Source organism: Schistocerca nitens, chromosome 3, assembly GCF_023898315.1.
Source record: "Schistocerca nitens isolate TAMUIC-IGC-003100 chromosome 3, iqSchNite1.1, whole genome shotgun sequence".
In the NCBI taxonomy this organism is placed as follows: Eukaryota; Metazoa; Arthropoda; class Insecta; order Orthoptera; family Acrididae; genus Schistocerca; species Schistocerca nitens.
The window spans coordinates 218,861,843-218,889,284 of record NC_064616.1 but is presented as its reverse complement, the minus strand read 5'-3'; the positions used below and the strand labels follow the sequence as shown (position 1 = coordinate 218,889,284).

General features: G+C 46.1%; 1 protein-coding gene across 3 annotated transcripts in view; it reads left to right on the top strand.

Moving 5' to 3' along the window:
* LOC126248173 (AP-3 complex subunit delta-1) overlaps positions 1 to 27,442 on the top strand; it is a 507,526-nt gene that overhangs the window by 135,722 nt on the left and 344,362 nt on the right. For all 3 annotated transcript variants that reach the window (XM_049948943.1, XM_049948941.1, XM_049948942.1), the window contains exon 11: positions 13,169 to 13,217. In XM_049948943.1, the coding sequence (XP_049804900.1) occupies positions 13,169 to 13,217 (49 nt within the window). The remainder of the gene's footprint in view (positions 1 to 13,168; positions 13,218 to 27,442) is intronic.

Below are 27,442 nucleotides of genomic sequence, written 5' to 3'. Positions count from 1 at the left end.
AGGTGGCACAGTAGTTAGCACACTGGACTCGCATTCGGGAGGACGACGGTTCAATCCCGTCTCCAGCCATCCTGATTTAGGTTTTCCGTGATTTCCCTAAATCGTTTCAGGCAACTGCCGGGATAGTTCCTTTGAAAGGGCACGGCCGATTTCCTTCCCAATCCTTCCCTAACCCGAGCTTGCGCTCCGTCTAATGACCTTGTTGTCGACAGGACGTTAAACACTAACAACCATCACCACATTTATTAACCTTCTGTCTTTCCAGTTTATTCCCACATCTTTTAAAATTCTCGGCAGTGTACTCCAGTTGAATCTATCAAAAGTCTTCTCCCAGTCGATAAAACAAATATGCACCCCCTTGTTCATTTCTATCATTCTTTCTCGAATTGTCCTCAGACAGCATGTAACGCCTCTTGTTCCTTTACCCTTTCTAGACCCAAATGGGTCTTTGCCAGTATTTTCCTTTATTTTCTTTTCAATTCTCTTTAGTATGACTCTCGTTACAGCCTTTGTAACTGACTGAGAAAACTAATTGCCCTGTAATCTACATTCTTTGTGTTACACTCTTTACATAAAGGTAGTAGAATGACATTAAGTACATTTTGAGGCCAAATTCCCGTGTCATAAATACTGTTTGCTACCTCAGTCAACCTGTCCATTGAATTTGGACCTAAGACTTTCATTTTTCTCAGGCAGTATTTTGTTACAGCCCAATGCTAACCTACCTACCTACCTACCTCCCTCCCTCCCTCCCTCCCTCCCTCCCTCCCTCCCCCGCCACCCCTCCCCCCCTGCCCCCCTCCCTCCCTGAATTATTTTCTCCCATTCTCATTTCAATACCATAGCACCTTCATTTTGTTCACCTTCATCTTCCAGAACCAGTATGGTGTTATGAGCCTGTGCACCATAAAACTCTTCCATGTAATCCATGCAGACTTCCCTCGCGTCTTCTATAGGTACTATTTCCTTCCCAGGTTTAAGTTTCCCTGTTTGCTTATCTTGCTTACTTCTCTTCTTGTTAAAGATTTTACTGTTTTGAACACTTCCTCCAATTTTCCTCTTTCTTCCAATTCTTCTATTTCCTCACGTTGTTTCCTCATCCAGTCCACTCTATCCACAGCAATTAACTTTCTTAGTTCATTGTTCAGTTTTCTGTACTGTCTTCTGCCTTTTTTCGAATTGTGGTTTTTTCCATTCCCTGTGCTCATCCATTTTATCCAATATACTCCCAGATATTCATGCTTTCTTACTACTTGTTCTTTTATCTCTCTGATTTCGATCTCTGATCCTTCCAACATTGTATTTCTAATGGTATTCCACTCTTCAGTGACGTCCATACTTTCCCTTAAGTGTTCCAATTTATTTTTGACTTGGTAATTTTAAGAAACAGTAAAGTTCTCATTCTTCAATTTCTCAACATCTGATTTCTTTGTATGTTGTCTTTCCTTAATATGCTTGAATCTTGTCCTAATATCTGCCATGAGTAAATTGAGGTTTGTATAAGCATCTGCACCTGGAAAAGTTTTTGCCATCTTAATGCTATTTTTAACTCTGAATTATTATAACAAACTCTCATATGTATCAGTATCATGAGGAAGAGATGAGCATTTAAAGAGATGTAAGGCAAGGAAGCACACTGTCACCAAAGCTATCAAACATGTGTGGAGAAGAACTGGTAGGTAAGGCTATAAAGGATATAAGAGGCATTGCAATTTGAGAACAGATAAAGACTGTAAAGTACATGGATGATTAAGTAGTGCTGGCAGAATCAAAAGAGGAGCTACATACGATGTTGAAGAGTATTGCAAGAAGGGGCAAGGAGAGTGGAATGAAGATAGAGGAAAGGCAAAAGTGATGAGAATAAGCAAGAAGGAAGCTCCAGTTAACATATTCCTAATTGGAAAGAAGATATAACAAGTAAAATGGTTTCCTTGCACGAGAAATTTAATGGCAAGGAATGGCAATGTACAGGAGAAATAAGGAAGAGGATATCTATGGAAAAGAGATCACTTGAAAAGGTGAAGCAGTTACTATTATCTAGAACTACTCCAATTGAACCGAAGAAAAGATTTGCTAAACCTTATATATTTAGTGTAGTATTATACAGCGGTGATTCGTGGACAGTTAAAATGAAATAAGGAAGACGGAAAGAAAATTTGCAAATGTGGCTATGGAGAAGAATGCTTAAGGTGTATAGGACTGAGAGGCTTAAGAATGAAGAAGTAATTGAAGGAAATAGAGGAAGAAAGATGATTATTGGAATTGATCAGAAAGAGGAAGACATCTTGTCTGCGACATATACTGTGTAGGAAGTGTCTGCAACAAATAATGTAAAGGGAAAAGTTGAAGGAATGAGAGGAAAGGTAAGAAGGAAATTTTAATGATGGATGACACCATAAGAGGATGGACATACAAACATATGAAGGAAGGTGCTCAGAATAGGACATCATGGATGGCTTCAGTTGAAACCTGTCATAAGACACACATACTAAACAAGAACACATTAATAAGGAACTGATTGTTCAGTTGTGAATTGATTAGGTATTATTGTAGATTAGAGTAGGACTCGCCCTGTTTTCATAGTCTAAAATTAATTAAAGAGCAAAAAGTAATTATCCACATTTTACTACCCCCTGCGGGTTCGGGGGTTAGAATAGACCCGCAGTATTCCTGCCTGTCGTAAGAGGCGACTAAAAGGAGTCTCAAATGTTTCGGCCTATATGTGATGTCCCCTCTTGGGTTTGACTTGCATATTTCCAAATTCTTCTGAAGAGTAAGCCAGTTGGGGAAGGGCGCCTTACATGGTGCATTGTGTTCATCGTGCATTGAGACCTTTAGCCAGCTTTCTCGTCGTCACATTGCCGTTCCGCTCGTTCTCCATCTCTTGGGCGAGGATACATTCCTGGGTGCGATTTCCAGCATGCACTGTGCAGTGTTGTTTTTTGTGGAGACGATGACCATGGACTTCTTTGCACCTAATATCCAGCACGGTAGCCAGCCTGTTGTGATGGGGCCGCCATGTTCCCTGTTGGTTGTAGCCCCCTGACAACACAGGGATCGCTCTGCTGATGCCTGCGTCGTTAACTCCCCATGTATTCCAAGGAGTAGATACCTATCTCTTGGGGCATCAATACTCCCGGCAATGGCCATCCTGCCAGGTGGCCCTTGCTGAGGCTGCGTGGCACCCGTGGGGAGGGCCCTTGGTCGGAGAGGGTGGCATCAGGGCGGATGACCCACAATGAAGTGTGCTACATCATCTCTTGCTGGTGGCCAGCTGCCAGCAGTCTCTAAGCATTCTCGGGCTGAATTCAACACTCAGAAATACGATCCCAAATCGTTTCCCTCCTTGGCCACACCGTGAGAGGAGCATCATAAGGCTCAGGATGGCAGTGACACTTATTCACTCCGGTTCCTAGTTTGTACGAGAGCTGATGGGGAGTCATTCATGTCAATGAAGCCTCAGTTCTTCATAGAGCATTTAGAGGAAAAGTTTGTGTAGGTGGAGGGCTTGTCCAAAATGCACTCTGGGTCAGTATTGATAAAAATGGCATACTCTGCCCACTCACGAAGGTTGCTTGCTTGTGACAAGTTGGGGTATGTTTCGGTCACCATCACACCCCATTAGAGTTTAAATATGGTCCAGGGTATTATTTTCCATAACGACCTTCTTTTGCAGTTTGATGACGAGCTGCGCGCCAATTTAGAGCGTCGAGGTGTTCATTTCGTCCGGTGCGTTCATCGGGGTCCGAAGGATAATCAGATTGCTACCAGTACCTTCATCTTGGCCTTCGAGGGTGATACATCACCAGAGATGGTCAAGGTGATGGTCTACCACTGTGATGTCAAGCCCTATATCCCTCCCCCGATGCGGTGCTTTAAGTGCTGGAAGTTCGGCCATATGTCTGCCCACTGCACTTCCAGTCACTCGTGTCGAGATTGCGGACGCCAATCACATCCCAATACTCCATGTGCCCCGCCTCCCATCTGTGTCAACTGCGGAGACCATCATTCGCCTTGCTTGCCTGCCTGCAGGATATTACAGAAAGAGCGGAAAATCATGGAATATAAGACCCTGGACTGACTGACCTATACTGAGGCTAAAAGGAAATATGAACGACTCCATCCTGTGCGAATGACTTACTCATATGCCGCCACTTCGACAACCGTGATAGCCCCATCAGTTCAGCGAATTCCAATTGGCTCACCGAGCCATACAACTCCACGTGCCCCCTTGCCCATGGGGGACACTACCCACCCTGTTGCTCCTGCGCCACCTACCTTGGGAGTAACACCCCCCACTCATTGGGAACGTCCGTCCCCACTTCTAAGCCGGAGAAGTGTCCAACTTCTTCAGCTCCTCTCGCTCGCAAGGGGTCCCTTGGGACCCTTCCTTCCCAGGTTTCCACAAGTAGGAAGGATGACGCCCGGCAGTGGCATAAGTGCCCACAAGCAGTTGGTCGTAGGGCTTAGTGATCCTCCTCTGTCCCAGAGACTTAATCAGTGAAGCCCTCCCAGCCAGTGAAAAGTCCAAGAAGATGACCTCTAAGATGAAGGAACTTGTGGTGGCACCCATCCCACCGCAACCTGCAAGCTCTGCGTCTGAGGGTGAGGTAGAGATTCTGGCGTCCGCTGAAGACCTAGATCTCGCCGGACTCTCAGACACAGTGGATGTCACTCGCACAGGTACTCAATCAGTGGCAGCAGGTGACCCAGCGGCATAATCTGCCTCCTCAGCCCCTTCACACCTTTCTCGGCCATGGACAATGTCATCCTCCAGTGGAACTGCAGCGGTTTTTTCCACCATCTTGCTGAGTTTCGACAATTTCTCCACCTTCACCCTTTCCTCTGCATTGCTCTTCAGGAAACTTGATTTCCGGCAATATGAATCCCCGCCCTCCGTGGCTGTCGGGGTTGTTATAAGAACCGGGCAGCTTATGAGAGGGTATCTGGTGGAGTCTGCATCTACGTCCTTCACTCTCTTTACAGCAAGTCTGTCCCTCTACAAACACCTTTAGAGGCTGTCGCTGTTCGGGTGTGGACGCCTCAGGCTGTTACTGTCTGCATTCTCTATCTCCCACCGGATGGTGATGTCCTGTAGCATGTCCTGGCTGCGCTGATAGCCCAATTGCCACCACCTTTTCTATTACTGGGCGACTTCAACACCCATAACCCTCTGTGGGGTGGATCAGTGGCAACAGGCCAAGGCAGCATCGCCGAGCAAGTATTGGCACAGCTCGACCTTTCTCTTTTAAATAATGGTGCCTTCACACATTTCAGTGTGGCACATGGCATGCACTCAGCCCTCGACCTTTCGATCTGCAGCCCTAGCCTATTACCATCTGTCCATTGGAGTGTGCATGATAACTTGTGCGGTAGTGACCACTTTCCGATCTTTCTGTCACTGCCACAGCATCACTCTTCCGGGCGCCCCTGCAGATGGGCTATGAATAAGGCTGACTGGGACTTGTTCACCTCCATTGCTACTATTGAGCCTCTTTCCAATGATGCCACTGATGCGGTGGTTCGCTCGGTCATCACCAGCATCATTACTGCTGCAGAATCTGCCATTCCCTGTACTTCTGGGTCCCCTCAGCAGAGGACTGTGCCTTGGTGGTCGCCGGAGTGGCTGAGGTGATCAAAGATCGCAGGCGGGCACTCCAGCATCACAAGCGGCATCCCTCATTGGAACCCCTCATCGCCTTTAAACGGCTCCATGCATGAGCCCGCCGCCTCATTCGCCAACGTAAGCATGAATGCTGGAAAAGATATGTCTCCACCATTGGGCTCCGTACCTCTCCATCACAGGTCTGGGCCAAGATTAGGCGACTCTATGGCTATTGGACCCCGTCAGCTTACCTGCACTTTCTCTGAATGGAGCAGTCTGTACTGACTCTGAAACAATTGCAAACTGCTTAGTGGAGCATTTTGCTCAGAGTTCCACTTCTGCGAATTACCCACTGGCCTTCCGCTCCCTGAAAGAGTGGTTGGAACGTCAGAGCCTTTCATTTCACACGCGCCACCCCGAATCATACAATACTCCGTTCAGTGAGTGTGAATTCCAAAGTGCCCTAGCCACTTGCCCCGGTACGGCTCCCGAGCCAGATCGCATCCACTGTCAGATGCTCAAACACCTCTTGGTGGACTGCCAGCGGTGCCTCCTAGAACTTTTCAACCGTATCTGGGTTGAGGGTGAGTTCCCGTCGCAATGCCGGGAAAGCGTTGTAATCCCCATGTTGAAACCTGGCAAGAACCCACTGGAGGTGGACAGCTACCACCTCATTAGCCTCACCAACATTCTTTGCAAGCTGCTCAAACACACGGTGAGCAGGAGGTTGAGTTGGCTACTTGAGTCTCGGGGCCTTCTGGCTCCGTCTCATTGTGGATTCCATAAGGGCCATTCTGCCACCAGTAATCTGGTGTGCCTGGAGTCTGCCATCCGTACGGCCTTTGTCTGCCGGCAGCATCTGATCGCTGTCTTTTTTGACATGCAGAAGGCATACGATACGACATGGCAACATCACATCCTCTCTACACTTCATGGTTGGGGTCTTCAGGGTCCACTCCCAATTTTCATAGAAAACTTTGTCGCTTCGTTCTTTCTGCGTGCAAGTTGCAACCTCCCATAGTTCCTCCTGAGTTCCGGAGAAGGGATACCGCAAGGATCTGTCTTTAAGTGTCTGCTTCTTTTTAATTGCAATTAATGGGCTCACTGCGGTGGTGGGAATGTCTGTCTCAGCTTTCTTGTGTGCTGACGATTTCTGCCTATACTATATCTCCACTGGCATTGCAGCTGCTGAACGGCAGCTGCAGGGCGCTATCCGAAAGGCACAGTCTTGGGCTGTAGCGCATGGCTTAGAGTTTTCGGCAGCCAAGACCTGCTTTATGCATTTCTGCCGGCGACTCACTGTTCACCCTGGGCCACGGCTTTATCTTGACGGCAAACCTCTTGCTGTGGTGGAGACACATCGGTTTTTGGGTTTGGTTTTTGATACCCGGTTGACTTGGCTCCCTCATATTTGGCAGCTTAAACAGACATGCTGGTGGCATTGGCATCTTAACGCTCTTCATTGCTTGAGTCACACCAGCTGGGGTGCCGATCGGTCTACCCTTCTACGGCTGTACCAGGCGTTAATTGTCCTGTCTAGATTATGGGAGCCTGGCTTACGGTTCATCACCACCTTCTGCATTGCAGTTGCTTGACCCCATCCTTCACAGCGGGGTCCAACTCGCCACTGGAGCTTTCCAGACAAGCCCTGTCATCAACAGCATACTTGTGGAGGCAGTTGTCCCTCCATCGCAGTTCTGGCGCCAATGGTTACTGGCCACTTATGCTACACACGTTTGTAGCTTGTCTGGGCATCCCAATTATCGTTTCCTGTTCCCTCAGTCGGTCATCCATCTTCTGGAACGGCGGCCCCCGGTCAGGGTGTATTATTGCGGTCCGCGTCAGAGCTCTTCTCTCTGGGCTTGAGGTTTTCCCTCTCCCATCTCTTTTTCTGGGCCCCTCTGTGCGTACCCACATGGTGTGTGCCCCGCCCATGCCCCGCCCATGCCTTCGGCTCGATTTGGCACAGGGCCCGAAGGACTCAGTCCCTTCTGAGGCCCTCCACTGCCGCTATCTTTCAATCCTTGCCGCATTTCAAGGCTCTGGCGTAGTCTATACTGACGGTTCGTGTCGGTTATGCTCTTACTCTAGGGGATCATTATGAACAACACTCATTGCCAGCTGGTTGCAGTGTTTTCACTGCCGAGCTGGTCACCATTTCTCGCGCCCTAGAGTATATCCACTCCTGCTCAGGTGAGGGGACTTATGACCTAAGATGTTGAGTCCCATAGTGCTCAGAGCCATTTTTTTGCTCAGGTGAGTCCTTCGTTATCTGTAGTGACTCCCTGAGCGGTTTACGAGCTATCAACCAGTGTTTCCCTCGCTCTCGTCTGGTGATGGCTATCCAAGAGTCCCCCCATAGTCTTGCCCATTGTGGCCGCTCTGTGGTCTTTGTGTGGACCCCTGGTCATGTCAGCATCCCGGGAAATGAACATGTTGACACGCTGGCCAAACAGGCTGTCAGTGCACCAGCTTTGGAGATTGGCCTTTCGGAGAGTGACCTCAGGTCAGTTTTGCGGCAGAAGGTACTTTGCACCTGGGGTGAAGAGTGGCGCACCCTTCCTTCACCCAAAAAACTTCGGGCCATCGAAGAGGCTACCGGTGCATGGCGCTGCTCCTTGCGGGTCTCTTGCAAGGACTCTGTTGTCCTCTGCTGGCTGCGCATTGGCCACACCTGGATAATACACAGCTATTTATTGCGCCGCAAGGACCCACCTTTATGTTGCTGCGGATTAGCTTTGACGGTGGTCCACATCTTGTTGGACTGCCCGCTTTTAACTCCGCTCAGGCAGACGTTTGCGCTGCCTGATACGCTTCCTGCACTTTTATCAGATGACGTTGTGATGGCTGATTTAGTTTTCAGTTTTATTCGTGCAAGGGGTTTTTATCACTTGATCTAAGTGTTTGTCGTTTCTCTTGTGTTGAGTCTGGTCTTTGGCCTACCATTTTAGACTGGGGTTTTTAGTGTGTTTCTTGGCGGTTGGCTTTTCCTTATGTGTTTCTATGGTGGGCCAACCACTGTCGCACTCGGTGTGATTTTAATTACTTTTTTCTGGTCTCTGTCTGTGTCTGTCTTGTCCTGTGTCATCTCCATTGTTTGTTCTTATTCTTTGTGGGTGTTTGAAGTTCGTGGAAAAAGGGACTGATGGCCCTAGTAGTCTGGTCCCTTCGATCCCACAACCAACCAACCAACCAACCACAGTTCACTAAGCTACAGCCACAAAAGTAAACAAATCACCCTCTCGTATGCTTCTTTGACATGTCTCTCACGTTGGTTTACCTTGCCATAGGAAATACATCAGTCAAATTAAATCCACTGAATTGGAGTGAAAGGAATGAGTGTGAATGAAATCAGTGAAATGTATTGGCATGAAATGATATCAAGGAAATCTGTGCAAAAGTGGTGAAACTCCAATATAATTAATATGTCATTATAGATGAACATTTGTGTCAGACCAAGATCCTGGAACAGTGTGGTGCTTCCACTAAATATGTTCCACAGTGGTGCTGTTCTCATGTATGTTGTAGGAGAACCAGTGATTGCAATATTTAGGAGTACTAGGAGGGTAACATGAATGAAAATGAAAGTTTGTGATGGCTACATGCTTGGATATCCTGAGTTGTTAAGGCAACTGCTCACAATAAGCACAAAATGCAGGTTTAAATTTCTTGTGATATAAATTTTCAGTTGTCTTGACATAATTCATTACATTAAAAGGTCAGCATTTCTGAATGAATTTCCCAGATATTATTTCATGTCACAGTTTTCACTGATTTCATCCTCATTGGTTCCATTCATTTAATTTTAGTGAGTCTCGTTCAGCTCATCATTTTTAATTCTTGAGTTTCACTTCTTTGTGTATTGCTCCTGTTTAAACATGTATTTTCTCGATTCCTGGGCAGACCTGTGACTGTACAATTTATAGTGTGCATATCTAATTTTTCTTACTATGAGGCATGCTCAGACAGTAAGTGCACTGTGTCCATAACAGGCTGTAGTTTTTGGTTTCTTGAGGGTTGGTAACACTGACCAGAACAAGCATCACAGAAACATGGTAGTACATAAACTGACATTGTAGTGAATAGTTGTGTGGAAGGTGTTGGTAAGAAATCCCACCAAGTGCAAGCCACATGCTATGATGTGCTTCCTGCTTGCAGAAGGATAACACCAACTGAAATTTTTTTGTGAATTGAAAGGGGTCACGGTGAAGGTTTATGACCAGAACAAATGTGTTTAAGTGGTGTATGGAGTTAAGTGGAGGCAGAACAAATGTTCATGACGTCAGAGGAGTGGAAGGCTTTCCATTTTAACTGAGGAGTTGGTGCAAAAAATCAGTGAACTATTTGTGAAGAGCATCAGTTGACATTGGATGAAATTTCTACAGTGTTTCCACAACTCTCTCGAACTCTCTTATATGAGACACTCACAGAAATGCTGAGATACCAGAAACTATGCATAACATGGGTCCCAAAATAGCTGACAGAGTATCACGAGAAAAATCAGGTCAGTTGCACCCACGAGTTTCTTGAAAGACTTTAATTGAAAGGTGAGGATTTTGTGAGCCCTATTGTGACAAGATGAGACATGAGTGGCTCATTACACACCTGAGACAAAAAGACAGTCATCTCACTGGCATCACACCAATTCCCCATCAGCCAAAAAATTCAAAAACATATTTTTGGGCAAAAAAAAATATGAACTCACTGTTTTGGGATCAAAAAGGCATCATTTTGGTCTAATTCCCATCTCATGGAGAGATCATAAATGCACGACGACTTTGGCAGACCCTAAAAAAAAGTCAAAAGGAGCATTCAGAACAAAAGGAGGGGAATGCTGATGAGAAGAGTGCGCTTGTTGCGTGACAATGCCCATCTTCACACAGCCTTAGCCACCAAGGGGCTCTTGGACTCAGTTGATTGCCATGTTTTGAACCTGCCCCATATTCTTCTTACTTGTCGTCTTCAGGGTATCATATTTTCATCTTCCTGGAGCCACAAGTGAGTAAAATTAAATTTTCAGCTGACAAACACATCCACAAAGAGGTTCTGAAGTGGGGGAAGGAGCTGGCAGCAGAGTTCTTTGAAGAAGACGTAAAGAAGCTTGTGCTATGGCTCACGACATACATTGAACAGGGTGATGATTATGTGGAAAAATAATCAACAATATCATGTAATTTTTTTCAAATACATCTGTCCTTTAAAAAAATACGAAAAACTGGTACACTTACTTTCTGAACATACCTTGTATTAGCTCCAGATTCATGTATACTGATGATGTCACTCTGTGTTTCATTGCATTATGTTACCAAGTAGTTTGTTAAAGTTTCACCAGTAAACATGAATTGCTATGTATGCCAAATGCTTAATACTTAAATGCATGATTTAAAAATGTATACTGCCAAGTGTGCGTAAATTTTTTCAACTCTCATTACTTGCAGAGAGAGACTATGCCTCGTGGATTTAAATAAAAAGTCTTGTACTCTTATATCTTACAAGGGGAGGCCATGGCATTTGGATCACAGATTTACTTCATACTGTTGTCAGTTTTAGTGCTGCATTAGGAAACCAAATATGTGCAAGTAATAAGGTGTACTACTTGGGCACTCTCGAGAAAATTGCAAGAGAAGTGTTGTGCGTTGAATATGTACTAGTGCATAGCGATTATGAGCACAAGATGGCGGCTGTCTTGTGGTTAGGTGTAAAGGTGTGTAACCATAGTTTTTTCAACATTTGTCATAGTGTTTCATATGTATGTCACTTGAAAAGTAACAGAATAACAGAACACACGTGTATTTGCATGAACTATTATTAGATTTCCATTGATATTTGGCTGTTTATTAATTTTTAATTATTATGATTAATATTATATTTATAATTATCAATAAGTAAATGACCAAACACACACACTTTTCTTGAAAGTGTTTACCTTTTGTGATTTGTGATTTTGTGAAATCTATTACAGCTACAATCGAGTAAGGTACACAGAACTGCTTTGCATCTGGATGCTTTGACCTGCAGAGGCAGAGCAGCAGCCCCATTTGCCAGTTAACTTGTGTAGCACTGAGACCTTGCTAATGTAACAAGAATGAATAGTGTATGTGCTATTTTTTTAAAAATCACTAAATTTGCCTTTTCACTGCAAAAATGGAGGTGACCCCTAATTCATTAACTACTGTAGGTGATTAACTTCATGAAGATTTAATGCATAATGCAGTTTGCAAAACATCAGTTATAAGTTGGTTTTGTGCACTCTGACAGTCCTCTTCAAGAACCAGGTCTTATTGATACGGAATCATTAGCAATGATTTCTGCAGTTGCATTGGCGGTTGGAGAAAATCTTTATTGGCCTACTTTCAAAATGTTAGTATAAAAGATATGTATTGCTGACAAAGATCTCATTCATTCTGACAAAGTAGATGAAGTAGTTCTATTCGATAAAGTTGCAGATTTTTCTGATGAGAAGGATAATGAGCCAGCCGAAAAGAAGCCAAAAGGTGGATGTATTCCACTGGAGACAAATATAAAAGTAATGAGACTGGCAAAAGAGAACACCATGTGGTGTCTACAAACTACAAAATTCAAGCAAATACACGTTTTTTCCTTCTGTTACCATTCAGATGTCATATATATGAACTAATATGACCAGTGTTGAAATAAAAATGTTGAGCAGAGCCTCAATCCAGCAATTCATCAATTACAGTGGTTGAACACTAACCACTAGACTGCCACTGTGTTATATTCAGTCGCAACACACCAGTACATACACAACTAATAAAACTTCTCTTGTGATTTTCTCGAAATTGTCCTAGTAATATGCCTTACTACTTGCACATTATGTTGTCCTAATGGACTACTAAATGCATACAGAGTTTGAAGTAAATCTGTGATCTGAACATTGTGGCCTCCATTTGTTAGTACAAAGCACTGCAGTTAACAAAATACTCTACCGCCTCCAACCTGATAGTTCTATGTCAATGGTAGCTTCAAGCATGCATGTTTTTTTAAAAAACATTTCTGTGCTACACAACACACACTGCCTCCAGTATTGTCATAATACTAACAGATAGAGTGCAGCAGTTTAAAACCGAGACTTGAAGTCAGGACATTTGCTTTTCACGGACAAGTGCTCTATCGACTGAGCTACCCAAGCACGACTCATGCCGAAGCTTTACTTCTGGCAGTACCCAATTTTGTACCTTCCAAACTTCACAGAAGCTCTCCTACAAACCTTGCAAGACTAGCACTCCGGGAAGAAAGGCAATTGTGGAGAATGGCAGAAGTAGAGCTGTGAGAACAGATTGTGATGTGTACTTGGGTATCTGTCAGGAGAGCACTTGACTGCAAAGGGCAAATGTCCGACAGACAGTTTTAATCCACCAGGAAGTTTCATATCAGCCCACCATCTGCTGAATGGTGAAAATATTCTGGGGATTGTTCGATATTTAACATGATTTGCTCATGCTGTAAGCTATATTACTATAGTGAGGAGTTGGTGTATGTTTGATGTATTTGTATTTTTTGAAGCAATTCTAAGGTAGTCTCACATAAATATTATATTTACAGCTGTGTGTCCAGAAGCTCAGGATACTAATTGAAGATTCGGATCAGAATTGTAAGTAATACTTACACATTTACAAATCAATATAATCTTTGAAGCCTCTTCCTCCTCCTCCTCCTTCTTCTTCTTCTTCTCCTCCTCCTTCTTCTTCTCCTCCTTCTTCTTCTCCTTCTTCTGCTTCTTCTTCTTTTTTCTTTGGTGAAAGTTAGTTATATTTCATTGGTAAGGTAATAAATGCTTCGAAATTATATCAGGGACGCGTTTAATCTCAAAGCAAGACAACACTGTGGCTTACTGTCCACTTCAAAGTACATTCTTTGAAGTCTTAATGTACAAAATTTTAACCATTCAAACATGATTAAATCCATAATCATCTTTTGCTGCTTTGTATTGTTTTCCATACCAATTTTTCAGTTTTAAGCATATGTTTTTGTTTATGAAAGAACTGTAACGGAATTAGTGTTAGATGCCTCCCTTTGTGGTGTCGGGGGCTAAAATAGACCTGCAGTTATTCCTTGCATGTCATAATAGGTGACTAAAAGGATTCTTATACCTACTGAAGATTTTACATTTATGATGCGGCCATTATTATAAAACCTGTCAATTTTCACTCCTTTTGCAACCTTTTGGCATAATTACTTATGATACTCCTTCAGAGTTTTGACCTCCATTTTTCTGAATTTCACAGAAGTGCGAGTTGTTTGGGAAAGGGCACCTTACGTGATGCAAAATCTATCCATCGTGCTCTGTTATCTTCCACACCAACGAATAGAGTTGGATTTATATTCGCACTGAAATCCAACATGGTAGCCAATTCCTAGTGTGTGTGTTTGGGGAGAGGCCAGGGGGCCTTGCCATGTACCCTTGCAGTTGTAGCCCCCGCGAACACAGAGATCGCACTGCTCGTGCTGAGCCGTAGTCTCAGCATGTAAACTAAGAAGTAGGTGCTTATCCAGTCTGACTTCTAGCAACAGTTACTATGCCAGGTAGCCTTTGCATGGGCTGGTGCTCATGGGAAGAGCCTCCAATCGGCATAAGTGGCATCGGGGTGGATGATCCACAATAAAATGGATCTATACCAGTGGCTGTGGCAACATGGCCTTCTTAGTGGATAGAAAATGAGATGTTAGTGCAGACGCTTATAACCCAGTGGTGTTTGTCTTTGCCTACATCGTGGGATGAGAGTTGGGCAAGGAGAAATGGAGGTGTACAGTTCTTGGTATGCTCTAGAACTGAGAGATAATCTTTCACAATGTTGAAGCCTCTGTGTTTCATTGAAAATATTGAGGACTGGTTCAGAAAAGTTGTTTCAGTAGAGAGGATGAGAAACAGATCTTTGCTGATGAAAACATTGATTGCACTCACCAACCACAGGTTCATCAGGCCTGTGGCAAGCTTAAGGATATACCAGTCGCCATTTTCCCTCGTAACAAACCTGAGAGGATTCGAGGTGTCACCATCCGGACCTAACGCCATAAGTAGATGAACTGCATGCTAACCTAGAGCGGCACGGAGTCTATTTTGTTCGTTGCATCCAGTGAGGTAATAGAGTGGACACTGGATCTTCGATCCTGGCCTTCGATGGAAGTGTTTTACCTGAGAATATTAAGATCTTGGTTTTAGATGAGATGTCAGGTCGTATTTTCTTCCTCCTACTAGATGCTTCAAGTGTCAGAGAGTTTAGCACATGTCTTCCTGCTGCACTAATGGTGCTGCTTGTAGGGTGTGTGGAAGGACATTGCACAAGGGCAGCCTTGCAAATAACTCCCTACATGTGTAAATTGCCGTGAATTCTGCCCCCCTCATTTAGTGACCTGTTCAGTTTTCAAGAGGGAGAAGAAACCTGAAGAATATAAAACACTTACCATATGTCTCATCAAGATGCTAAGAAAAAGTTTGAATGACTCCACCAAGTTAATATGATGTCTAACTTTGCTTGCATTGTGTTATAATCCACACCTATGGTTATGACAAGGACTCAGGCGGCAACTCCTGGCGCTAGCAGTATGTCAGAGTATGTTCTTCAGTTGAGGGAGGGAACATCGGCTCCCTTTACTCCCAAACCCACAGCACTGATGGTAACCACTCTATCAGAGCAGCTGGAGATGCCTCGTCGTCCTCCAGCATCATCAGATACCTGTCGAGGTGCCCCCCACCCTCCACAAGACGAAACAGACCCACAGTCTACCATCGACCAGTGGCTAACGGGGCCGCAGGATGTGTATTGCAGGAAAGAATTATCTTCTTCTGTGCAAGGAATTAAGACTGGGAAGCTATAACAGAAACCGAAACCTCCCAGGGACAAGAAGGGTAAATTGAAAGTTTAACTGAATTCTGCTGCTCCCATCAATCGTTAATTCCCCCCCTCCCCCCTCCTCTCTCTCTCTCTCTCTCTCTCTCTCTCTCTCTCTCTCTCTCTCTCTCTCTCTCTCTCTCTCTCTCTCACACACACACACGCACACACGCACACGGTCCCAGAGTTCAAGCCCATGGATATTGATGAAGAGTCACACATTCAGGTGGAACATGACTCAGCAGCAAAGTAATCATATTCCTGGTTCCCGTTCGCTGTTTTCTCAGATCCCAGTCTGATGTTCCTTCAGTGGAACTGTAATGACTACCATTGCCACATGGCTGAACTCCATCAATTAATGGCTACTTACTCTACAGTCAGTGTGGCAATTCAGGAGAGAAGATTCTCGGAAATCCAACCCCCTACTATCCTACTATTGAAAATTACAAATTGCATTAATGTTGAGAGGCCGTCTTGAGGAATCAACATACTCGTACACTCACACTTTCATTGAGCAGGTGCTATTAACCACTGCTTTAGAAGCTGTGGCTGTTTGTGTCTGCCTGTTAGTTAGGGTAACAGTGTGTAATATGTCTACCCCAGACTGAGCTACGCCATACTACAAGCTGGTGGAGTTGCTGCAATGGATACGTCCACCTTTCCTCCTACAGGAGTACTTCAGTACCCACAATCCTATTTGGGGTAGCAAAACCACATCTAGCAGGGACCAAGAAATGGAACTGTCTATTTAACACACGAACTGTGATACATTTCAGTACGGCCCATACATACTCGGCGATAGACATTACAGTCTGCAGATCAAATATCTCACCATTAATCCAGTGGTCCATCCGTGGCAGCCTTTGTTAGAGTGAGCACTGTTCTATCACATTCTTTCTCAGACCACCAACCAGTGCAACATGCACTACATTGATCCCTTCAGAAAGCCAACTGGTAAGATTTCACCTCCACAGCGACTCTTGAACGACATCAGAGGAGTGGTACAAGATGCTATTGGCATGATCAAATAGTTTGTGGAGGCCATGATATCCTGTTCTTCAGGCCCTTTTTGCTCAAATCTGTACTGTGGCAGTCTGAAGAAATAACGGTGGCTATTAGAGAGCATCAAATAGCACTACAGTGTCACAAGCGCCACCCTTCTGCAGGATGTGTAGTAGCATTCAAGCTACTTAAAATAAATGCACAGTTTTTAATAGAAAAGGCCAATTAGGTATGTTGGGAACAGTGTGTATCTTCTGTGATGGCCCACACCCCATTGTCTCAAGTATTGTCTAGATTCCACCACAATTGCTGCCATTCACCATCCACAGGAATTCCTGGCATCTCCCTCACTGGCGATATCTGCTCTGATCCCACACTCATTGCTGAATGTTTCACAGCACACTTCACCCAGGTGTCCTCATGCAATAACTGCCAACTTATTTTCCTGAACCAGAGGTGCATAGCAGAGCAAAAGTTCATATCCTTCTGTGCACAAGGCCTTGAATTATAGTGCTTTAGTAGAATGTCACAACACAGCCCCATGGACTTAAACAAAAACCATAATCAAATGCTTAAACACCTTAACAATGACAGCATAAAACACATCCTCAGGTTTTTCAGTCACATTTATTTGACGGGGAAGGGGTCCCCCCCTCCCTGCACCATGCTCCACTCCAGACAGGAAAAGACCCACAAATTTTGACTAATTATCGCTCAATCTCAAACAAAAGGGCTGTGTAAATTATTGGAAAGAATGGGTAATTGATAACGGTTGGTGCTTGCCAGAGGACATTTACAACAATTTCAAAGTGGCATTAGGGCGCTCCAGTCCACCATAGACTAAATACATTCATGTATAATCTGCAATGCACAATGCTTTCACACATTGCCAATACCTGATACCTGTATTCTTTGATCTGCAGAAGGCATATGGTACCACCTGGCACCATCACATTCTGTCTACTTTGCACAAGTGGGGTCTTCTAGGGCTGCTTACGCACTTTTATTGAGAATTTCCTATCCCTCAGACTGTTTTGAATATGGGTAGGTTCAGCCTTCAGCAACCTATACTAGTGTCTTGTAGGGATCATTTCTGAGCGTAACTGTTTTTGCCATCAATGATGGTCAGTGGTGTTGTGAATGCAGTAGGACCCATGGTCCCACTCTCACTGGGTGTTGGATGACCTTTGCCTGTATTATAGCTGTTCACCATTGCACACCGCAGAGTGCCCCCCCTGCGGGTTCGGGGGTTAGAATAGGCCCGCGGTATTCCTGCCTGTCGTAAGAGGCGACTAAAAGGAGTCTCAAACGTTTCGGCCTTAATGTAATGGTCCCCATTAGGGTTTGACCTCCATTTTTCCAAATTCCACAGAAGTACGAGCCTTTTGGGGAAGGACACCTTACGTGGTGCACCATCAGTCCTCTGTGCCCTAAGGCCTTGGCACTCTTGATCGTCTTGGCGTCGTCACTGCACCTTCCATCCGTCATTTTGTGCATACCCACCTGATGGATTGTGTACGTAACGCCCTTAGTGCGCCACCATCTGCACCCACGATCACTATGGACTACCCATGGCACCCAAAATCCAGCACGGTAGCCAGCCCGTTGTGGTGGGGTCGTCATGTACTCTCTAGGTTGTAGCCCCCTGACAACACAGGGATCGTACTGCCGATGCCTGAGCTGACACCTCCCCACGTAAGCCAAGGAGTCGATGCTCGTCTCTCTGGGGCATCAGGACTCCCGGCAACGGCCATCCTGCCAGGTGGCCTTTGCTGTGGCTGCGTGGCGCCCGTGGGGAGAGCCCCTGGTCGGAGTGGGTGCCATCGGGGCGGATGCCCCGCAATGAAGCGGGTGAAATCTCAATCTGGTGGTCGCCCGACCGCCAATGTCTCTAAGCGTGGTAAGACAGAATTTAATGCTGTGACATATAACCCGAAATCGTTCCCTTCCCTAGCCACACCATGGGAGGAACGTCGGGCTGCAGACAGACAGGAACCGTATTCGCCATGATACCTTGTATGCAGCAGAACTGATGGGGATTCGTTTTTGGGAACTAAGCCTCTTTTCTTTGTGCACAATCTCGAAGATAAGTTCGGGGAAGTGGCGTCTCTTTCCAAAATGAGGAGCGGGGCCATTCTGATACAAGCAGCTTCATCTGCACAGTCCCAGGCATTACTCGCCTGTGAGAAGCTTGGTGACATCCCCGTTACTGTCACTCCCCATAAGTCCTTAAATTTGGTCCAGGGGATTATTTTTCATAAAGATCTTCTGCTACAGTCTGATGACGAGCTACGGGAGAACCTGGCACGACGAGGTGTGCACTTTGTCCGTCGTGTCTTTAGGGGGCCCAAGGATAATAGGGTCGCTACCGGTGCCTTCATCCTGGCCTTTGAGGGTGACTGCTTGCCTGAGAAGGTCAAGGTCATGATTTACCGGTGCGATGTCAAGCCCTATGTCCCGCCCCCTATGCGATGCTTCCAGTGTTGGAAGTTCGGACATATGTCCTCCAGATGCACTGCCAGCCCCACGTGTCGTGATTGTGGACGACCTTCACATCCTAATGCTGCATGTGCTCCGCCTCCCACCTGCATTAACTGTGGGGAGCATCATTCTCCCTGCTCGCCAGACTGTGCAGTCTATCAACGAGAGCGGAAGATCCAAGAAATTAAGACCTTGGACCGTTTAACTTACCAAGAGGCAAAGAAGAAGCTGGAACGACTCAACCCCACACCTCTGTTGAGGAGTTATGCTACCGTCACACTGCCGCCACCAGCTCCTGCACAGACTCCCTTCTCCGTTGCCCCACAGAGAAATCCAGTAACGTCTGCCCCACCGCTGGGACAGGCCACTCTCTCTTCCACTGCTCCCAAAGCACCCAGTTTGGGAGCAGTGCGCCCCAAGCAACCGGGGACGTCAGTCCCTACCTCTCAGCCGGAGCGGCGACAGCCCTCTCCGGCTCCTCAGCTGGGGAAGCGACAGCCCTCTCCGGCTCCTCAGCTGGGGAAGCGACAGCCCTCTCCGGCTCCTCAGCCGGGGAAGCGACAGCTCTCTCCGGCTGCTCAGCCGGAGACGCAACAGCCTCCTCCGGCCTCACTTGTTCGGAAGGGATCCCTTGGGGGAGTCCCTTCCAAGGACTTCTCCAGTGTCTCACAAGACACTAGCCAGTGGCTGAAGCAGCCACCAGCTGCTGGTCGAAGGGCTTCACGCTCTTCCTCTGTTCCTGATAATGCATCAGGAAAGCCCTCCCAGCATGCCAACCCTCCTCCCAAAGACAAGAGAGAGAAGAGGAAGCTCTCAAAGAAGGATAAGGACTCAGTGGTTCCCGCACCAACACTTCCTGTCAGCTCAGCCTCTGAGGATGAGGTCGAGCTCTTTGCGTCCCCTGATGACCTGGATCTCGCCGTCTCCTCAGAAACGATGGCCGTTGCGACGTCCGTCACTCAGTCGGTGGCAGCATGTGACCCTGCAAAGTAATTTGCCTTTTCAGTGCCTGAATGCCCCTACAGGACACGCTTTGTACAATCCTCCAGTGGAATTGTGGCGGTTATTTTAGCCATCTACCTGAGCTACGTCAGCTTCTAAGCATGACACCTGCTTTATGCATTGCTCTCCAGGAAACCTGGTTCCCGGCAATGCGGACCCCTGTCCTCCGTGGATACAGGGGTTATTACTGCAACCGTAGCACTTACAATTGTGTGTCAGGTGGAGCCTGCGTGTATGTCCTTACCTCTGTATATAGTGCTCCTGTGCCCCTTCAAACATCATTGGAAGCTGTGGCTGTCCGCGTAAGGACTACCCAGGACATAACCGTCTGCAGTATCTATCTCCCTCCAGGTGGTACAGTCTCCCTGACCGCATTGGCTGCACTTGTCGCCCAACTTCCCACGCCTTTTCTTCTCCTTGGGGATTTTAACGCCCACAATCCCCTGTGGGGTGGATCGAAGATTACTGGCCGAGGCAGAGATGTCGAGAATCTCATCTCCCAACTCGACCTCTGCCTCTTAAACACTGGCGCTGCCACGCATTTCAGTGTGGCGCATGGCACGTTCTCGGCCATAGATTTGTCGTTGTGTAGCCCACGGTTTGTACCATCGGTCCACTGGAGAGTCCATGACGACTTGTGTGGTAGTGACCATTTCCCCATCTTCCTTTCACTACCCCAGCGTCGATCCCATGAACGCCTGCCTAGATGGGCATTTAGCAAGGCAAACTGGGAAACGTTCTCCTCTGCTGCCACTGTTGTCTCTCTCCCCCACGGTACCATCGATGTGGCGGTTGAGGCACTGACTGCAGCGATTGTTTCCGCTGCGGAACGTACCATTCCTCGTTCGTTAGGGTGCCCCCGGCGAAAGTCAGTGCCTTGGTGGTCTCCGGAGGTCGCTGAAGCCATTAAAGAACGTCGGCGGGCTCTTCAGCCACATAAGCGGCACCCGTCTTTGGAGAACCTCATTTTCTTCAAACGTCTCCGTGCTCAGGCACGGCGGCTCATCAAGAGGCGGAAACAGGAGTGCTGGGAGAGGTACGTTTCCACCATTGGTTCCCGTACTTCACCCTCTCAGGTGTGGATGAAGATTCGGCGCATCTTTGGAGTGCAGCACTCTACAAGTGTCCCAGGGCTTACCATCAACGGTGCGGTATCCACCGATGCTGATGCAATCGCCGAGCATTTCGCACAGCACTATGTTCGGGCCTCTGCGTCGGGGAATTACCCGCCTGCGTTTCGTGCGCTTAAACGCCGGGAGGAAGGCAAACGGCTTTCTTTTGCTTCTCGTTGCCCTGAGACGTATAACACCCCATTTAGTTTGTGGGAACTCCAAAGCGCCCTGGCACAGTGCCCCGATACAGCCTCTGGGCCAGATGGCGTCCACAATCAGATGCTCAAACACCTGTCCCCGGACTGTCAGCGATGTGTTCTTGCCATCTTCAACCGCATATGGGGCGATGGTGTCTTTCCGTCGCAGTGGCGAGAAAGTACCATCATTCCGGTGCTGAAGCCTGGTAAGGACCCGCTTACTGTGGACAGCTATCGGCCCATCAGCTTGACGAATACTCTGTGCAAGCTACTGGAACGTATGGTGAGTCGACGGCTGTGTTGGCTGCTCGAGTCTCGGGGTCTTCTGGCTCAGTGCCAGAGCGGCTTCCGTCAGGGCCGTTCCACCACCGATGCTTTGGTCTTCCTTGAGTCTGCCATCCGCACTGCCTTTTCCAGGCGCCAACACCTCGTCTCCATCTTTTTCGACCTCTCCAGAGCATATGACACGACGTGGCGGCACCATATTCTCGCCACACTGCACGGGTAGGGTCTCCGGGGCTCTCTCCCCATTTTTATTCAGAATTTTTTATCTGTTCGGACATTCCGTGTTTTAATTGGCGCATCCCATAGTTCACTTCATATCCAGGAGAACGGCGTTCCACAGGGCTCTGTATTGAGCGTGCCCCTTTTCCTTGTGGCCATTAATGGCCTTGCAGCAGCAGTAGGGTCGTCTGTCTCACCCACGTTATATGCTGACGATTTCTGCATCTTTTTCAGCTCCTCCACCATTGGTGTTGCAGAACGTCGGTTGCAGGGAGCCATACGCAAGGCGCAGGCGTGGGCCCTAGCCCATGGGTTTCAGTTTTCCCCTGTGAAGACTTGTGTTATGCACTTTTGTCGGCGTCGAACTGTCCATCCCCACCCTGAGCTGTATCTTCAGGATGCCATGCTCAGGGTTGTTGACACTTACCGTTTTCTGGGATTGCTGTTCGATGCCCGGCTTACTTGGCTTCCACATATTCGTCAGCTCAAGCGTCAGTGCTGGCAGCATCTGAATGTCCTCCGCTGCCTCAGCAACACCACTTGGGGTGCAGATCGTCACACGCTGCTGCAGCTCTACAAAGCCCTTGTGCTGTCCCGGCTTGATTATGGGAGTGTGGCGTATGGCTCAGCGTCGCCCTCAGCGTTGCAACTGCTGGACCCCGTTCACCACTGTGGGGTTCGACAGGCGACAGGGGCATTCCGCACCAGTCCTGTCAATAGCCCACTTGCTGAGGCTGGGGTTCCTCCGCTCCACATTCGGCGTCAACAACTCTTAGCCAACTACGCTGCCCACGTCCGTTGTTCTCCCCGTCACCCTAACTACCGTCTCCTTTTCGCCGATGCGGCAGTCCATATTCCACGCCGGCGGCCGCGATCAGGCCACGCAATTGGGATCCGTGTTCGGTCACTCCTTAGTGAACTCGAGTCTTTGCCTCTTCCATCTGCTTTTCAGGTCCGCCCACATACACCACCTTGGTGTATCCGTCGGCCGCAGCTTCAGCTGGACCTCTCCCAATGGCGAAAGGATTCAGTTCCTCCTGCAGTCTTACACCGTCAATTTCTTGCTCTCCTCGATGCATCCCGTGACTCTGAGGTTATCTATACCGATGGCTCGATGGTTGATGGCCGTGTGGGGTACGCTTACGCTCATGCGGACTATGTAGACCAGCGCTCCTTGCCGGACGGCTGCAGTGTTTACACCGCAGAGCTAACAGCTATTTTTCGTGCCCTTGAGCGTGTTCGTACCAGCACTGGCGAGTCTTTTGTCATTTGCAGTGACTCTCTCAGTAGTCTACAGGCTCTTGACCAGTGCTACCCACGCCAGCCCATTGTTGTTGCCATCCAGGAGTCCGTTCATGCTCTTGAACAGCGTGGACGTTCAGTGGTGTTTATATGGACCCCGGGACACTTTGGGATAGCGGGCAACGAACACGCCGACAAGTTAGCTAAAGAAGCCACCCGCAAACTGCCATTGGAGATCGGCCTCCCGGCAACTGATCTCCGATCGGTGTTACGCCGTCGGGTCTTTGGGATATGGGCAGACGAATGGCGCACTCTGTCTGTACCCAACAAGCTGCGGCGTGTAAAGGAGGCCACGACTGTGTGGGGTTCCTCCATGCGGGCCTCTCGCAGGGATTCTGTGGTTCTCTGTAGGCTCCGCATTGGTCACTCTTGGCTGACGCATGGTCATCTGCTGCGTCGAGAGGACCCCCCTCGTTGTCGCTGTGGTGCAACCATGACGGTGGTCCATCTGTTGTTGGAATGTCCTCTTTTAACCGCTCTCAGGCGTGATTTTAATCTCCAGGGTGATTTATCATCTCTTTTAGGTGACAATGTCTCTATGGCAGATCGTGTTTTAAGTTTTATTCGCGCAAGCGGCTTTTATAGGTCCATTTAATTTTATTAAATCACCCTCTATTGTGCTGTATCTTTTACTTTGTTTTGTGTTGTAATTCGACTCCACCCTAATCTTTTCGGCTGGAGGTTTTAACGTGTTGCAGAGTGGCTGGCTCATCCTATTATTTTCGTGATCAGCCAGCCACAGTCCTCTGCTGTGCAGTTTTAATTCCTTCTGCCTTTCTTCTCTGTGTTGTTTTTGTTGCTGTGCTACGTTTTCCATGTTTCTTTATTATTGACCTTGGGGATTTTCTTCCCCTGGAATTTTTATCTTGTGCTTCGAATGACTAATGGATGGTTTCCCTGTGCTCTGTGTGTTTATGAAACAAGGGACCGATGACCTCTGCAGTTTGGTCCCTTTAATCCTCAAACCAACCAACCAACCACCGCAGAGTGCCAACTTCATGAGGCCATACAGAAAGTACATAAGCAAGCCCTGAATCATGGATATCAGTTCTCTCTCGTGAAAACAATCGTACTCTTTTGTCAACTTTGGAGTGTGCTTCTGCGCCCAGAAACTTGGTAACCAGTTGAAACTTTCAAATTATTATGCCTCTTATTTGTTAATAAATTAACCTGGTTACCACATGTATGCCAGCTTGAGACAAATTGCACGAGGAAACTTAATACCATCAGTTTTCCCAGCAACATCTCCTAGGGTGCAAACCACATGGTTCTTCATAGATTCTACAGTGCTTTCCTTTTAAGCCTCTTGCATCATGGATGCATTGCCTACAGGTCACCAACACAATCAGTACCGAGCCTGTTAAAGCCTGTCCGCCACAGTGGCATGTGGTTGGCCACTGGAAGTTTCTGTACGAGCCCTGTAGACAGCCTACTAGTGGAATCTGGTGTCCTACAACTGAGGATCAGATACCACCAACTCTCGGTGAACTATATCGTCGTCATATGTCGGATGCCTACTCATCTGTGGTACTTGACTCTTGTTTCCCAACCAACAGCTCATATTGTTTATTAATTGCCAAAAAATGGTTAGAGTAGTTGAGATATGATTAGAAACTCTATCCAAGGACCTCCAACAGCCCCTCTTGTCTGTGTGCACAGTGTTCCCTCATACGAGAAGTATGCAGTTTATACACTGCATAGTTGGTCACGATACCACGGGCTCTGTGGTATATTAAAATTTCCACCAGAAATGCAACAAAATGATCTGTTTACAAGCCATATTTCAGTGCTACATCAAAAACCTTTTGGTTGCATATAAACCTATTAGTTGACTTCAGTTAAAACAGTAACATTCGTATCGATATGTGGGTATTCTGGGAGACAAACTTGCTGGCAAATCAGTAAAGAAGCAATCACAGAAGATAAACTTGAATTCTGTGTTCTGGGCACAGGCCTACGATTGCAGCTGTGACATCAAATTTTGAAAATCTGAAATATGGAATGGCAGGCTATCCCAACTGTCCACAAGCTGAGAGCAGTCGAGGGGATCTGCAGGGCATTGTATACTTTGTTCCAAGCCTCTTGGAAAGATGCCGTCGTACTATGCTGACTACGATCACTCCAAAGTTAGATAAAAGTTCCTTTTGTGTCATGAGGACTCCCCTAAATGCAGCTGTGGTAGTCATCTCATGATAGCCCATATTCTAACACAGTGTGTCCCACTGTCTGATCTGAGATAGGCTTTCCTCAGATACTTGCATATGATGGAACAGCAGCTACTAAATTTCTATTATTTCTGAGGGAAAGTAGGTTTTATAACAAAATTTAATGCACCTCAATGTCCGTTGTGCGGGGTGGTTGTGGATAGTGTACATCTTGCTGCGGTATGTGCCCCTAGTGGTCTTAGGTTACGTACTCCGTCTGCACTGTCGTGCATTTTTAGTTAGTGAGCTTGTTTCAAGTTCCATGGATCATTTGTATGATAAATTGTAATGATATATAAAGAGTCATTTTACATTCTTATTGTAAATTAATTTGTAAATGTGGCTACAAGCTGAAAATTTATAAGCTTTTCCTTTTTTAAATAAAATGTACAGATCTGAGTTAGTAATTCCTGCCCACAAACTTTTACACACTACAATAATAAGAATTCTTCTACAAATAGGAGAAACTTTTTCAGTTTGTTTTAAAATTTTACTTTGCTGTCTGTCAGACATTGTAGAGCACTGGGTACGTTATTTAAAAAAAATTGTTGCAGTATTGTGCACCCCTTTCTGTGTTAAAGACAACATTACTGTGAAGTAAACTTTTATATACGTATTTTGTTCATCTAACTGTTTAAGCTAATTTGCTATCTAGTCTGTCCTCTCATTTTAGTTTCTCACTGCATTTTAGTTGTGCTGGCTCTGGTGACCCTTGATGTATCCTTCATTGGTCAGCTACAGGCTGTAGCTGCCTGGGTTTTATCTTTCTTATAACTATCTTGCAAAAGCTATCATCATGGACATTTTCAGCCACAGTGATATGGTCATAGATCCTGAAACTGACAATTCTCTCTTTCTCTTGTCATACCTTTTTCTCTCACTTTCTTTGAATTGGAGGACTGATAATCTGGCAGTTTAATCCTTTAAACCTTTCATCATCATTATTTCAGATACCTGACTAATTTACAACATGTCATGTTTTGACAGTGACTGTAGATAAACATAGATTGTTATGCTGAATCTAATCACCTCGTGCATGAGAACTTACATCAGAGCTTTTATTCACCTTGTCTATTGAATCTTGGAACGTTCACAAATTTCCCAGTGTTGCTTATAGAATTCCAGCTTCCAAAATGTTTTGTTTACTCTGTCTTGTACCACAGTGGACTCGCATTTGGGATGACAATGGTTCAAACCCACGTCCAACCATCCTGATATAGGTTTTCTGTAATTTCCCTAAATTGCTTCAGGCAAATGCTGGGATGGTTCCTCTGAAAGGGCGCAGCCAATTTCCTTCCACATCCTTTTCTAATCTGATGAGACCGATGACCTCGTTGTTTGGTCCCCTCCCCCAAATCAACCAACCAACCATACCTTTTAAAACATTGGTGTAATTTGAATAAGGACTGGCACTCATACTGAAAAAAATTCGGGCATTTACAAATTCAGACCTTTATTATCTTCTACTTATTCATCACCCAGTGTGATGCATTTGTCCCATCTCTATTGCCTGTCCTAGAAGAAATGGGTAAGGCTGTACTTTGTTATACACTTCAAGAGTCTCTATTACTACTACTACTACTACTACTACTAATACTACTACTGCCGCTGCTGCTGCTGTTGCTGCTGTCTGAGCCACTGATAGTTCAACCACTTGCTGTTCATGTTGTATATTAATCACCTTGCAGACAGTATTGATAGTAGCATCAGACTTTACACAGGGCATGCACTAATCTATAATGAAGTACTGCCTGAAAGACATTGCACAAATATTAAGTCTAATCTTGATAAGATTTAAATGTTGTACAAATATTGGAAACTTGCACTTTATATGTTCAAAACTGTGAAATTGTCCACTTCACGAAATTAAAAAACCTAAGACAATAATATCAGTGAGTCACAGTTGGAGTAGGTCAATTCATACAAATACCTGGATGTAACACTTTGGAGTGATATGAAATATGAAATCACATAAACTCAGTCATAGGTAAGGCAGGTGGCAGACTTCGGCTCATTGGTAGAATACTAGGAAATGCATCTGTGTATAAAGGAGACTGCATACAAAACAGTTGTGCGACCCATCCTAGAATATTGCTCTAGTGTGTAGGACCCATATCAAACAGTACTAACAGGGGATATTCAAGAGATACAAAGAAAGGTATCACGAATGGTAACAGGTTTG